This window comes from Engystomops pustulosus, chromosome 1 (assembly GCF_040894005.1).
Source record: "Engystomops pustulosus chromosome 1, aEngPut4.maternal, whole genome shotgun sequence".
Lineage (NCBI taxonomy): Eukaryota > Metazoa > Chordata > Amphibia > Anura > Leptodactylidae > Engystomops > Engystomops pustulosus.
The window spans coordinates 148,045,121-148,058,741 of record NC_092411.1 but is presented as its reverse complement, the minus strand read 5'-3'; the positions used below and the strand labels follow the sequence as shown (position 1 = coordinate 148,058,741).

General features: G+C 42.1%; 1 protein-coding gene across 1 annotated transcript in view; it reads right to left on the bottom strand.

Annotated features, from left to right (window-relative positions):
• Nucleotides 1-10,679: 10,679 nt before the first annotated feature.
• SIN3B (SIN3 transcription regulator family member B) overlaps nucleotides 10,680-13,621 on the bottom strand; it is a 33,532-nt gene continuing 30,590 nt past the window's right edge. The window contains exons 18-20 of the mRNA XM_072156615.1: nucleotides 12,418-12,509; nucleotides 12,118-12,322; nucleotides 10,680-11,677 (exon numbers count right to left, since the gene is read on the bottom strand). Of these exons, the coding sequence (XP_072012716.1) occupies nucleotides 11,447-11,677; nucleotides 12,118-12,322; nucleotides 12,418-12,509 (528 nt within the window). The 3' untranslated portion in view covers nucleotides 10,680-11,446. The remainder of the gene's footprint in view (nucleotides 11,678-12,117; nucleotides 12,323-12,417; nucleotides 12,510-13,621) is intronic.

The window sequence follows — 13,621 nt, the reverse complement described above, 5'->3', positions numbered from 1 at the left end:
GTTCCACAAATGTCTTTCACCCGTTCAGTTCATGTTTTTCACCTGTTAAATTGACAAAATTGCACCTAAAACCACCTCAAAGCTGATTGCAATGCAGTTTTAACATCAACGTGTGAACGCACCGTAAAAGCAGAGTGTAAATTGGTGAAAGTGAAATGTTACAAGTACTACAGGAGCCTTTTTCATAAGATCATAAAGATCTTACAAGAAATTCACAGATTTTTGTCATTATGATGGATTTCCACATAACATGCAGCACCCAGGTCAACATCTGCAAAGAGTTTGTATGTTCTCTCTGTGTTTGTGTGGGTTTCCTCTGGGTCCTCTGGTTTCCTCCCACACTCCAAAACATACTGGTAGGTTGATTAGATTGTGAGCCCCATGGGGACAGGGTTCAATTTGACATGCTTTGTGCAGCGCTGCATAATCTGTGTGCACTCTATATAAATAAAGAAATATTATTATTTATGTTTTACAGATATATGCAATTTCAGGGAGAATGCTATTCATTGGGGCAGATTTACTTACCTGGTCCTGTCGCGATCCAGCGGCGTGTTCTGTGTGGAGGATTCAGGTCTTCCAGCAATTCACTAAGGCAGTTCCTCCGACATCCACCAGGTGTCGCTGCTGCGCTGAATGCACTGGAGTTCACCAAGCCGGGCCGAGTGAAGGTAAGTGCGTGTCGAGCGAAATTTTTTTTTTTTTAAATGCGGCGTTTTTCCGAATCCATCGGGTTTTCGTTCGGCCACGCCCCCAATTTCCGTCACGTGCACGCCGGTGCTCGGGGCAATTCAGGGAAAAAAGGTGCAAATCGAAAATATTCGGGTAACATGTCGGGAAACCGCGAATCGGGCCCTTAGTAAATGACCCTCATTGTGTCAGATGTAGTGTTGATGTGCAAGTCTATAGTGCATAGGAGATGTAAATTTGCATAAGGATGGAAATGGAATTCTCTCTCAAATGATAGTTCAGCAAGAAACAATAAAGGTAATAATGTACCCCTTCATCCTCATAGACTGTAAGCTGTTGCAAGCAGGGCCCTCACTCATTTAGTACATCCTGTACACTATATTTTATATTTGTATATATCCCCTAGATTTGTAAAGCGCTGCTGAATATTATGGGGCTACATAAATAGAGATTAATATTATTAACACTGGCACTTGTCTTCAGCTTAATGACCAAACTGGATTTTTAGAATCTGACATGTATCACGATAATTGATTAAAACTTCAGAACGCTTTAACAAATCCAGGTGATTTTGAGATTGTTTTCTCATGAGATGTTGTACTTCAAGCTAGTTGTAAAATTTAAGTGATAAGTTTTGCGTTTCATTCTGAAAAAAGTTTTAAATGTTCTGCTTTCCAAGCAGATAGTTAAAATACCCAAAAAATAAGATAAAGCAGACATTCCGGAAATGTTAGTTATGTCGGAGTGATATTTTATGCATCCTCTCATTTTTCTAGGATATTATGAGGCTTAGAACTTTAGCCAAAACTCACGTTTTGAGGGACAACTCAGCTTTCAAGTGACTTTGAAAAGGCCTAAATAATAGTAAAACCCCAAAAATTACCTCACTATAGAAACTATACCCCTCAACGTATGTAAAACAACTTCTATTAACCCTTTAAGTTTTTCACAGGGGTTAAAACAAAATAGAAGTGACATTTAGAAACGGTTACATTTTTGGGGAAAATACATTCATTTATGCGAACATATGAAGACTTATTAATAGCATATACCTAAACCGTTTTTATGATAATTCTTTCATGTGTGGATCAAATAATAATTATATTAAAGTATACCAAGTTCCCTGCCAGCTCTGTCCCCTGGGTGTGTTCATGACAAAGCTGGGTCCCCCGCCCCTCCTGTATAAAATGCTTCTCTTCCTTCACTTTAAAATAAAATATCTTCTAGTCATTGCCTCCCCACCTCTGCTTCTTCTTATGGCAATCTGCAATGACTGGATGCAGGGTTTTTTCAAAGTGAAGGAAGTGAAGTATTTTACACAGTAGGGGTGGAGGACTTGGCTCCGAGATGAACACACCCAGGGGACACAGCTGGCAGGGATTCAGGGCAGGGCTTTTTATTTTATTTGTCCCTTATTACACCCCATATTATTAAACAAATTAGAGACTTTTTAGGTGCAAGTCAAGGTACAACTATCCCTTACTTACATACTTGCTTAAAAATGCACCTCAAAAGTCATAAAAAAAAAAATCGGCAAATCACACCGTCAAAAAAACAAAACAAAAACATGTTCTTGTGTATCATATGCTGTTAAAGTCTGAAGAAGCCCTCTCTGTATTCTCACCACTGCTGAGATTACTGCCAATGCAGGGGGAGAGGGCAAGAGTGAGACCTGCTGCAGCAAAGTAGTGGTGTGAAGTTTTGCTGTATAATTTATAAAAATGCTTTTATTTTTATATGCTTGCTAAATTCTGAAACTCAGAGGACGCTCAACTGTGGATGAAGATTGATAAGTGTAATAACACACTGCTGTGCAGCAAAAAGAATGTAAGACTCCATGGGCTGATTTACAATACTACCTATTCCAGGGAAAGAGACATCTTTTGTTTCTGCGATGCCCATGTGATAATTTACTAACCAATGAACTATGGACATTACTTCTTTATCTTTAACTAACCAAGCCCAGGTCCTGCCCCACTGAAAGTTTCTGTATAATCCTTTGTGATGCAAATAAAGCATCTGACATCTGCCTAGCCTTGCATCGCAACACTGCTCCGCAGAGATTGAGATATTATACCATACTTCGTCTTGGTGTGATTTCTTTGAACTCACTAATAAAATCCACAAAGTAATTAGAGAACCTGAGGTTGTGTGAACAGGGGCAAAACTCAACAGTGGTCCTTCCGGCTGTTTTTAGTGAGCTGGGTCATTAGAGAGAGGCTCTTCTGGTTCCTGAACAGCTCCCTATGTAATTACATAGGGAATCGTTTTTAGACTGCAAGCCAACAATCTCCACTGCATATTAACCCAAGTTTTTAGGGGGTTTAAAGGGGGTGTTATCACATAAAGGACAGAGCTACATGATTAGGGGTGTGGTTAATCATAGCTCCCAGCCAAGTGCCAACTCCTGTAGTTCACCTGTGAGAACTAGCTAACTATTGCACAGTGTAACGGCCTGTGAATCCAGAGCACAGCACGCAACTGTAACAAGCCCATAGGCCTTTTTTGGCTCATTAGCACAGTTTTAAAAGTTGATTTTAGAAGGAAGGAGGCCATGGATAACAAATATAAGATTACCACAGTCACTGTAATGGGATATATAAGTGCCCCTGGTTTATCATGCTTGATAAATTGATTCATTTGAGCTTTGGACACTAAGGAAGAGGTTTATGCTATTCTCCCAAATTAGAGACCCATTTGGACAAGATATGGTGCAAGTGATCACTCCACTTGTTTTACAGACTTTAGAACACATGGTCAGTCTGCAGAGACAGAGTGAAGAGAGAGACAGTGTTTAGTACACCTTCAGTATTGACACTTAAAGGAAGCCTACCACTTGAAGTGGCAGGTTTCAGATGGAAATACCGAGCACCAGCTGGTGCCGGAGCTTATTTCTGTAAGTGTTTTAAACCTCTGTATTGCGGTTTAAAACACTTTTTAAACTTTATAGCCGGCGCAGGGAGGTACGCGCTCGGCACTTACCATGCACGCGGCTCTCCTTCACTTCCTATGTGGTCACGCGCATGGTAAGCGCCGAGCGCGTACCTCCCTGTGCCGGCTATATAGTTTAAAAAAAGTGTCTTAAACCGCAATACAGCGGTTTAAAACACTAACAAAAATCAGCTCCGACACCAGCTCACCCTGAGCTGGTGCTCGGTATTTCCATCCGAAACCTGCCACTTCAATGGGTAGGTTTCCTTTAACCTAATCCAAGGACCAGAGTCAGGAGACTCCAATGCAGAGCTGCAGCTTCCATAGTTTGGACACAGCTCCGTATCTACCACCAGGCTGACGACCTATTCCTGAGGACCACTCTCCGTGACCACTCCTGTAATCAGAATCTGCTGTGAGACCGTTTAGGCGCGTTGCCTGCTGTTGTTCAATAAAGAACCGTGAGTTATTTTGCACAATGTTGCCTCTGCCTGATCCCTGGATACGGCTGTACCATCACGGGCTCATCCATTACTCATCCTACACTTAGGGGTTGCCCCAGGGAGAACCAGTACATCAGCCTCTCCCTCCATATTTCTAGCACACACCGCCTGCGGGAGACCTGCCAGGCTGTAGGACAGCCCTCTGGTCCCCATACCAAGCACCGTGACATCAGCGTGCCTCAGGCCACAACCGCCAGCCACTCTTCTTGGGGCCTGGAGGCACCTGGGGCCCAGAATACCAAAGGCTAAGCCCTAGTGGGGGATGTTGCATATACATCCCCCCCACAAAGGCAGGGTGCAAGAGGCCTTACTCTGAGTGCGTTCCATATTCTGTACAAACACTAACCATGTGCATACACAGATGTAACCAAACTACCACCCAGAGGTTTTTTTTCTCATTACAAATCCTCACTTTCTCAACTAGATTACATGAAAGGAACTGCATTTCCCTTGCTAACCAACTTGAGGATGTCATTATTCTGGGGTTTTGGAATCCCTTTTGGTCTATACAATGACTTAGCACATATTTTTTTTCATAATGTATTAATCCTGGCAGGGTTTCATTGGCTCACAATATACCGATATACGTCCCCCATACACTTCTATGGGCGCACGGCACCCTACGGGAGTGGTACGGTGCAGCACACGTGCGGCACCGTACCGTTCCGTACCCGGGAAAAACATAGGACCTGTCCTATCTTTTCCCGTAATACGGCGCCGTGCGCCATAGGTTGCTATGGAGAGGGGCGGGGGTGAGCTGCGCTCACCTCCTCCTCCTCTCCCCGTACACTGCCGTTGGCCGCTACGGTACGGGCGGGCAACGGCAGTGTGAATATAGCCTAACTCTGTTTTTATACAGCCTTATAAGATAACTGGAACAGGCTACAATAGGAGGTTCTGAGGATTTCTGCAAGCCTCTATTTCTATTTAAACAGAAAGTTGGTATACAAGGAACTAAAACTTGCCTTTGTGTGACCATAGAGAAGCACTAGGTTTCTGAGCCCACTGAGACCAGCAGGCATGTGTGGCCACAAACAGGCCATCTGTATCTAATTTGCGTATTAAATGGCAAGCACCACATTTATTTAAAATTGTAGACCACTTTTAGGGTGTTGTCACATGGTGCGTTCTTGGATCATTCTTTAAAAACGCACCAAAAACGCATCAATTTTTGTCAGTTTCACAGCTACTTACACTTCCAGAAATGAAGAAAAACAGGTTCTAACCAGCCAAACGCATGGTTACATGTACAAAAATCCATGCGTTTCCAATGCGTTTAAAAACTCTTCTAGAATGGTCCAAGAACACACTATGTGAAAGGCACCCATTTCAGACTCATCAACAAATCGGTAATTACTTACTGGTAATTGTATTTTTTGGAACCACAACAGCACCATCACCGCAGAGAGGGGTCCGGCCCCTGGGACAGAAAACTTAAAGCACTACACCTTCCATCCATACCTCAGTGTATTTCAGAGGCTGTACAAGACTTAACATTTAATTTGCACACATATAAGCAATTATTTACACTAACTATTTTCTTTTTCTACACCTGTGAAGTATGAATGAAGGTGAAACAATAGAAAAAGAACCTTCCCCAGAAAAAAAGGGAGGGGGAGGGTAATCCTATACAGGTAATACAAGTAATCCTATACGGTAAGTAATTACCGATTTCCCCCTTCATCATGACAGCACCATCACCGAAGAAAGTAACAGAAGAATTAGGGAGGAGTTACTGAAGAAAGCACCCTGTGACCGAAAGAAAAATCATGTGCACCTGCCACATCTAATCTGTAGTACTTGAAAAAGGTATGTGGCGAAGACCAGGTTGCTGCCTAGCATATCTGACTCACGGACACCTCCACCCAAGAGGAGAGACCACTCTGGTGGAGTGAGCTTTCAGACTTTCTGGCACCAGCAGTATAGAGGCCATGTAGGCTGATGTAATGGCCATCTTGATCCACCTGGAAATAGAAGTTGAAGAGGCCTTTCTACCCCTATGTCTTCCATAATGTAAAAATAGGCTGACTGTCTCCATTCAGCTGACCTATCCAAGTATGCCATCACAGTTCTCCTGACATCTAATGTATGGAATTCCTTTTCCCTGTCTGAAACTGGATTCGCACAAGAGGAGGGTAACCTGATCTCCTGAGAACTATGAAATTTTGACGCTACTTTTAGTAGAAATGCCGGCTCAGTAAATAACACTATTCTATTATCCAGGATATGATTGCAAGGGGCTTTACATGATAGTGCTGATATTTCCCCTACTCTTCTGGATGACCTGATGTCAACTAGAAATACTGCTTTGATAGTTAGTCACTTATCTGAACAATCTCAAAGGGTTGCTTCATTAACAGGGTTTGATACTGCAGTGAGATCCCATGGGGGGAACTAAGGAACTTTTAAATGGTGTTAATCAGGAAGCTGCCTTAATAAATCTTACTGTATAGGGATGTGATGTCAAAGATTTATCAAACAGTGAGCTCATGGCTGAAACCAGTGCCTTGAGTGTTGCCGCTTAAAGGCCCTTCTCTAAACCTGCTTGGAGGAAGTCTAGAATACCGGCTATACCTAGATGCTCTAGTTCTACTTCCTGTTCCTGACCGAACCTGAAGAAAGCCATCCAGATTCAGAAATATATACCCAAGGTTACTGGCTTCCTACTCTTCTGCAGAGTATATAGTACTTTTTCAGTAAGCCTCTTCTTGAGTAGTACTAGCCTCAAATTCCATGCAGTTAAATGCAGATGGTTGATTTCTGAATGTAATATCGGACGCTGAAATAGTATGTCTGGAGTCTCTTGGAGTCGAGAACCAAGCTTGTTTGGTCCAGAAGGGAGCTACAAGAATTATTCTTGCATGATCTTGCTCGATTATCTCCAAGACTCTTGGAATCAGGATCAAGGGAGGAAACTCATAGGCAAGACTGAACTTCCAGGTTACTGACAAGGCATCCAGAGCCCATGTATAGCCCTTCCTGTTCAGGGAACAGAATTTTCTGACCTGTCTAATCTCTCGTGTGGCAAAGAGGTCGATCTCTTGAGATCCCTTACAGACGGTTCACCATCATAAATATTCTTCTGAGGCAACATACCCCAGGTTCAACTGGTGACAGCTGAGGAAATCTGCCCTCACATTGTCCTTTCCCATTATGTGTCGCTCCGCTACCTCATGGATCTCTTAAGTCAGGTTCATCTGCGACTGGCTTCTGGTTTATGAAAGCAACTGGTGTTACGTTGTACGAAATTTCTTTCAGAAGATTCACTTCTTGTAGCCACCAGAGAAGAGAGTCCCGAATGTCTTTGGGAAGGTCTATTTTCCGCTCCAGGCTGGAGTCCCGACCATCCAATTCCTTTAGCACAAACACCTGCAGGGGACGAGTATGAAGTTTAGCCCAAGGACTGCTGGAACCTATAAGGGTCATCACCTCACTTAAGTATGGAGACTGTAAAGACCAAACTGTCTTCTGGAGTTTTTCTACATTCCCTTCCAGTAAAAAGGATCTCTGACAGGAAGAGTCTAGTTGAAGCCCCAGAAAGATCTTTGATTTTGTTGGCATTAGAGACGATTTCTGGATGTTCACAAGCCAACCTAGACGTTTCTATGTCTCCTGAACCTTGGACAACTGTAGGTTATCGAGATATGGAACAAAGGTCCCTTGTTCCCTCCCTATAAAAGTCGTCATCTTGGAAACTACTTTTGTAAAAACTTTTGGGGTTACTGCTACCCCAAAAGGCAAGGCCCGGAACTCGAGATGTACAAGGAATCCTTTCATCCAGACAGCTACCCTCAGATACACCTGAGATTCTGGGTGGATGGGACATGGTAGTAGGCATTTGAAAGGTCTATTGATGCCATGTAGCAATCTATGTAAAGAAGGTTTATAGTAGTCCTGAGGGATTCTATCTTAAATTTCTCTATCTTGAGAAATTTGTTGAGTAATTTAGATTATATTATAGTTCATAGAGAACCATCCAGCTTTTTCACATGATACGGTGTTGAATAAAATCTTTTCCTGCAAAAGGAACTCATTTTGGGCTATTAGAGATTGTATTTCTGTTTCCATAGCTTCCTGAGCCAACTTTCCTAGACCCATGGTAATCTTGAATTGTGGTGGGCGAATTGACTTGAAAATCAACTTGAGGCCTTCTCAGATCATGCTTAAGGCCAATTTACTTCCCGAGATCTTTTCCCATTATTCTATAAACCTTGAAAGTCATCCCCCCCCCCCCCCCTTGGCTTTCTCAAGGATTTTGTCTGTTCTACCAAACATGTATTCACCTTCACACAGGATGTTACAGAGGTGAATTTTTGAGGCTAAATCACCACTCCATCCCTTAAGCCATAGCGCCCTTCTAACTGAGCTGGAGAGAGTTGAACTGGCTGATAATCTGAGCGTGTCCACGGAAGCGTTTGCTAGAAATGCTGAGGCTTTCTGGCTTTTCTTTAGATATGGCTACATTCACCTTAGGGGCCTTGTCTCAGTGCTCTACATCTTTATTAACAAAAATATATTTTCTTTTAACTGCTCTCGGTACAAATATCTGCTCTGGCCTCTTCCACTCAGCTTTTATGAGGGACGAAAAATTTTCGTGTACAGCAACACATTCCTCCTCCTCTCCCCTAATCCCTGGAACATGATATCCTGAACTGATCTCTGGTCTTTTTCCTCTTCTAGTTCCATAGTGGCCCTTACAATCTTAGGATGTTCCACAGGGAAGAACAGTCTCCCTGACTGATCCTCTTCATCTTCAGAAATAATTCCCAACTCAGTTTCTGATTCAACCTTCTAGTGGTAGACGGGGAGTCTGGGGTGCTTGCTTTCCTAGAGGACCTTACTGATCTTCACACCTCCTGCTGTATGAGGGTGTGCATAGATTCTAATAGGGCTACGTGGTCCTGCACCACCACCTGTGGGATACATAATTCACATGTCGGTTTAGAATAGTTGGCAGGTAGGCTCTCCCCACAAACTCTACATTCTTTTACTTCCTAGATGCTTTCTTACAAGGGACTCCCTCTAGAAAACATATAACATAAGGAATTATCAGACCAGTTAAAAATGCCTGGTTGAGGCCTTACTCACCACCACAAGGACTAAACATACAATGAAGTTGTCCATAGTGATGTCCAATATCTCTCCCCTTTCGTCCCCACTCATGGCAAAGGAGGGATGAATAGGCAGAAACAATACCTTTCCACAGTGTATGCACCAGCAGGAACAGGTCAGTCCATGCAGGGAGGTCAGAAAGTTTAAGAATTTTAGAATTTCTCTGAAAAGTGACACGAGAAGTGCCCGCTAATTGGTACATCTATAATTCCTGTCTTGAAAAGCTTAGAGGTCTCGTTCACATTAATTCACTCATTACTATGTGAAGACCCTGGGATGCATAACATTCAGGAAATTCATTTTGGACCTGATGAAGGGGATGGTTCATTCCAGAAACGCATTGTCCAGTCACCTCTTGTACCTTGAATAAAATCGTTGTACCCAAAAAGCAGCGCGACATAGACCTGTTTTTTTTTCCTCTGCAAAATTATTAAAAGGACCAGCACTGGAGGTAGGGGAGTAGGTGTAGGTGTTTTTTTACTCTTGTTTAGTGGTAGATTTCTTTTAATTCTAAGCAGTATACTAGCAGAAAACCAGGCACTGCTCATCACCTTTCAAATACAATCTCAACAGTGAATCATGGTATTGGCAGCACCATGCTATGGGGATGTTTTTCAACTGCAGGAGCAGGAAAACCGGTTTCAATTAAAGGAAAGATGAATGCAGTCAAGTATAGAGATATCCTGGATGAAAACCTTTGCAGACTGGGCAAAAGAATCACCTTCCAACAAGACAATGACCCTAAGCACACAGGTAAAACAACAAGGCAGTGGCCTCAGAACAACTGTGCCTTAAACCCAGTAAGCAAATGTCTGTCCACCAATGTTCAACATCCAACATGAGGGAACTGGAGAGGATCTGCAAGGAAGAATGACAGAGGATCCGCAGAACCAGGTGTGAAAAACTTTTTGCATCATTCCCAAAAAGACTCATGGCTGTACTAGTTCAGAAGGTGCTTCTACTCAATACTGAGCAAAGAGGCTTAACACTTATGCCCATGTTATAGTTCAAATTTTCTTGAGCAAAAATAAGTAATTTTGGATCTTACCAACTGGCTGAAATGAAATAAAGAGTGAAAAACTTAAAGCGGTCTAAATACTTTCCGTACTCACTGTATAAACACATTTCTACACTCATACACACATATGTATAGTCACCATTAGGCAGTCTTCTTATCCTGGAGGAGGGGGGGGACTAGACTGCAGGAAACAATGATTAGAGATAACTAGCCCTGCTGTCCCCTCCTCTGATATCTGAGCTGTACCAGCTCTGTTATTTACATTTTATGCTGTAAAGGTGAAACACACCACACAATTACACTGCAACAAACAATGGGCACATACCTTCTACAGTTTGTAGACAATACATACAGGAAATTTTTATTCTTGACTGAAGTTTTCCTTTATTACAAGTGTATAATGTATTAACCACACATGTACAATGTTAATCTTACAGCACTTGATTTATTTTAACCATTATATAAGGTCAGTATAGACAATTTTTTTTATAGATTTGCTGTATTATTGAATACTCTGCCACAACCCTTCATTATTACTGAGAAATACTGGGCTTGGAAAGTGCAAAGATTAATGGGTACCAGGGTAAAAGTTCTCATTCTGAATGATTTCAAGTGCTTTACCTTAAATTAAAAAAAAAGGTTAATACTTGCGTTTTGGATCATTCTTAAAGGAAATCACACCGCTTCATAATTTTTTAAATATTAAAGACTGTTAAGTCGGCAGTATTAAATGCATAGGCACTACCACCAAGTGAAACTGTCATTTAATGCATGGAGTTATTTTCGAAATTATTGGACCATTAAAAATTCACCACTTTCATCATTTTAACAAAAATGTCCCATGCCCCTAGAACCATCATTACCTTTAGGATTGATATTGAATTGTTCAGTCCCAGAAATTCTTACCATCCATAACTTAATTCATCAGTAACCATAGCCAACCCCAGATGTAAATTATCCTGATAGTACCAGTCTGCTGACCCTCTTTAGCGCACATTTGGCATCAGTGAAGCAGAACTTGAAAGTCAATAAAAGTGTCCAAAGCACAAACTGCAGAGTAATGGCACTGGTTTTAATAAATGTCTTCTAGTGTCAGACACCCCCCCCCCCTTTAAGAACAGCAAAAGACAAGCCCTGTAAAAAAAAAAAAGTTTTTCAGCAGCAAATGCAGACAGGAAAACAAGTGCCTATGTCAGGGAGAGGAGGCTCTGCGTGTGTACTGCACTCTGTATCTGGTGACCGTCATGCCATGAACCTCGGAGACTTCACAGATAGTCTTGCAAGGAACCATCTCTTCATCTTCTTCTCCAGTCAACCAGTCCTGCACCAGTTCAGCTGCTCTGGGACTGACGTTCTCCTGAAGCCAACTGTTGTGCCAAGCAGCAAACTTTTCATGGTGCTTCTGGAAGACCATTGGCTGGAACTACACATTAAGGGGCAAAAAAGTTACAGTTAGAACAAACACTGCTGCCAGGTTGGAGAAGCCACAAAGTCATAGCTGGGCTCAAGCACTGTTATGGCTGGAATGCTGTTTCGGGTTTACTCCTTTACTCGTAAGAAATAGCAACAAAAAGTTGACAAAGGGAGGAAGCTTTCTTTTTTTATAACTCACTGGCAACCAACTAAAGGCCAAGGCTGTTTAGTCACCAATTGGACCCAAGATGGGGGCACCATGACCACATTAGATGGTGGCGCTTGATGTCAACTATGGGTGTTAGCTCCATAATGCAGGTTATACCCACTACATATGGAGAGGGCTCAGCTCCATATACCCTAAACAGACATGTGAAGTACAGATACGTCACATTTCATTAAGGGGTTAACTACCTTTTTTAAATCCTAGGCTTTTACCAGTTTACATACCTCTTTGGCTCTAGTCAGTGTTCCCCAGCGGTACATATAATCTTCCGAGTTCACTATAAACATCATCTTGTGACTATTAAGTCTAAAGCGGCAGTCCATATTGTTGGCACTTTCCACTCCCATCAGCCTTTTCCATGAGCTTTTCACTTCATCCTTCATCATTCGCATAGTTCTACACTGCCATCTTTGGAAATGTCTGATATTTCTGTGAAGGACAATTCAATCCAATATATACGGCTTACTCCAAGAGGAGGTGAACTAAATTGTTAGAAATGAGCATAGTGCTCAACTATGACTTACCGCTGTAGAAGCACTGGCTTCAGCAGAAATCCTTCACTCTGGCTGTTTTGTTCATCTACATTAATGAATTGTTCCACATAGTTGGATAAGTGCTGCAAAGAATACAAAGAAAAGTACATGACAAAAAGCAAATTAGGGACAGATCCTGAGTATCAAAGAAAGGGGTCAGTGCAATAAGCGTCACACATTCTTTCATGGGCACCCTTTAATGTAAGTTCTCAAATTTGAATCGCCTAGTGATGTTTACACAAAGATCATTTTAACCATTCACTTCACAATTTTACAAGATTGACAGTCAGTGTAAAATTCCAGAGTGTGGGTGGGGACTCTCTAAGCAGACACTTCATAATTCATCCATGCCATGAGATGCTGTATCAGGGTCCAGAGTATATCTACACATTCATTTAGCTTCTGAACATTATGCTAGTATCTGACAAATACAGAACACCCAATGAGATGGCTATAAACCACAATGACACTCTTAGCTCTGCTAACTTACCTATAACACACACACACCTCTGCTGTATGCCTCCCCCTGTATGCCTTATTTTGTTATCCTGAGTAAATTTGTGAATCATTTCTCTGTGGGAATACTAAAGTGAACCTGTATCCAGATTTTACCCCAAAACTACTAGCTCCCTCAGGTAGGTAATTTTAGAAAGGACATTTCTTAACCTAATTGATAGGAAATCTTTTGTTGAAGCGGTCCAATAACTGTAGTATTGTCCAGTGATCGTTCAAAAAATCGTCGTCATGACCGTTTCGGCCGATGGGACCGTCTTCGTCTTCTTTACAGTAGATTCACTGGGAGAAATCCATTGTTTGGATTGTTGCTTGGTTTCTGGTGTGTAATGATGAATTCAGGTTTCATCAACGGTGACGATTCAACGTAAAAACTCCTTTGGATCTCGCTTAAATTGCTACAAACACTGCTTCGAAGTTAGCATCCGCTTGTTGTCCACCGCAAGCAATCGAGACACCCATTGGGCCGACAATTTTTTCAATTGCCAACTTATCGTGTAAAATATTAAATTGCCGCTCCGGTTGACACACCTACGGCCTCTGCTACTTTGTGCACTTTCGTTTGTCGATCAGCGAGTATCATGACCTGGACTTTTTTAATGATTTCGCCCACATTTATATTCGTTGCACCAATATCTAACTGTGGTCATACAACTGTGAAGGTAGAGCAGCACTGTAAAGG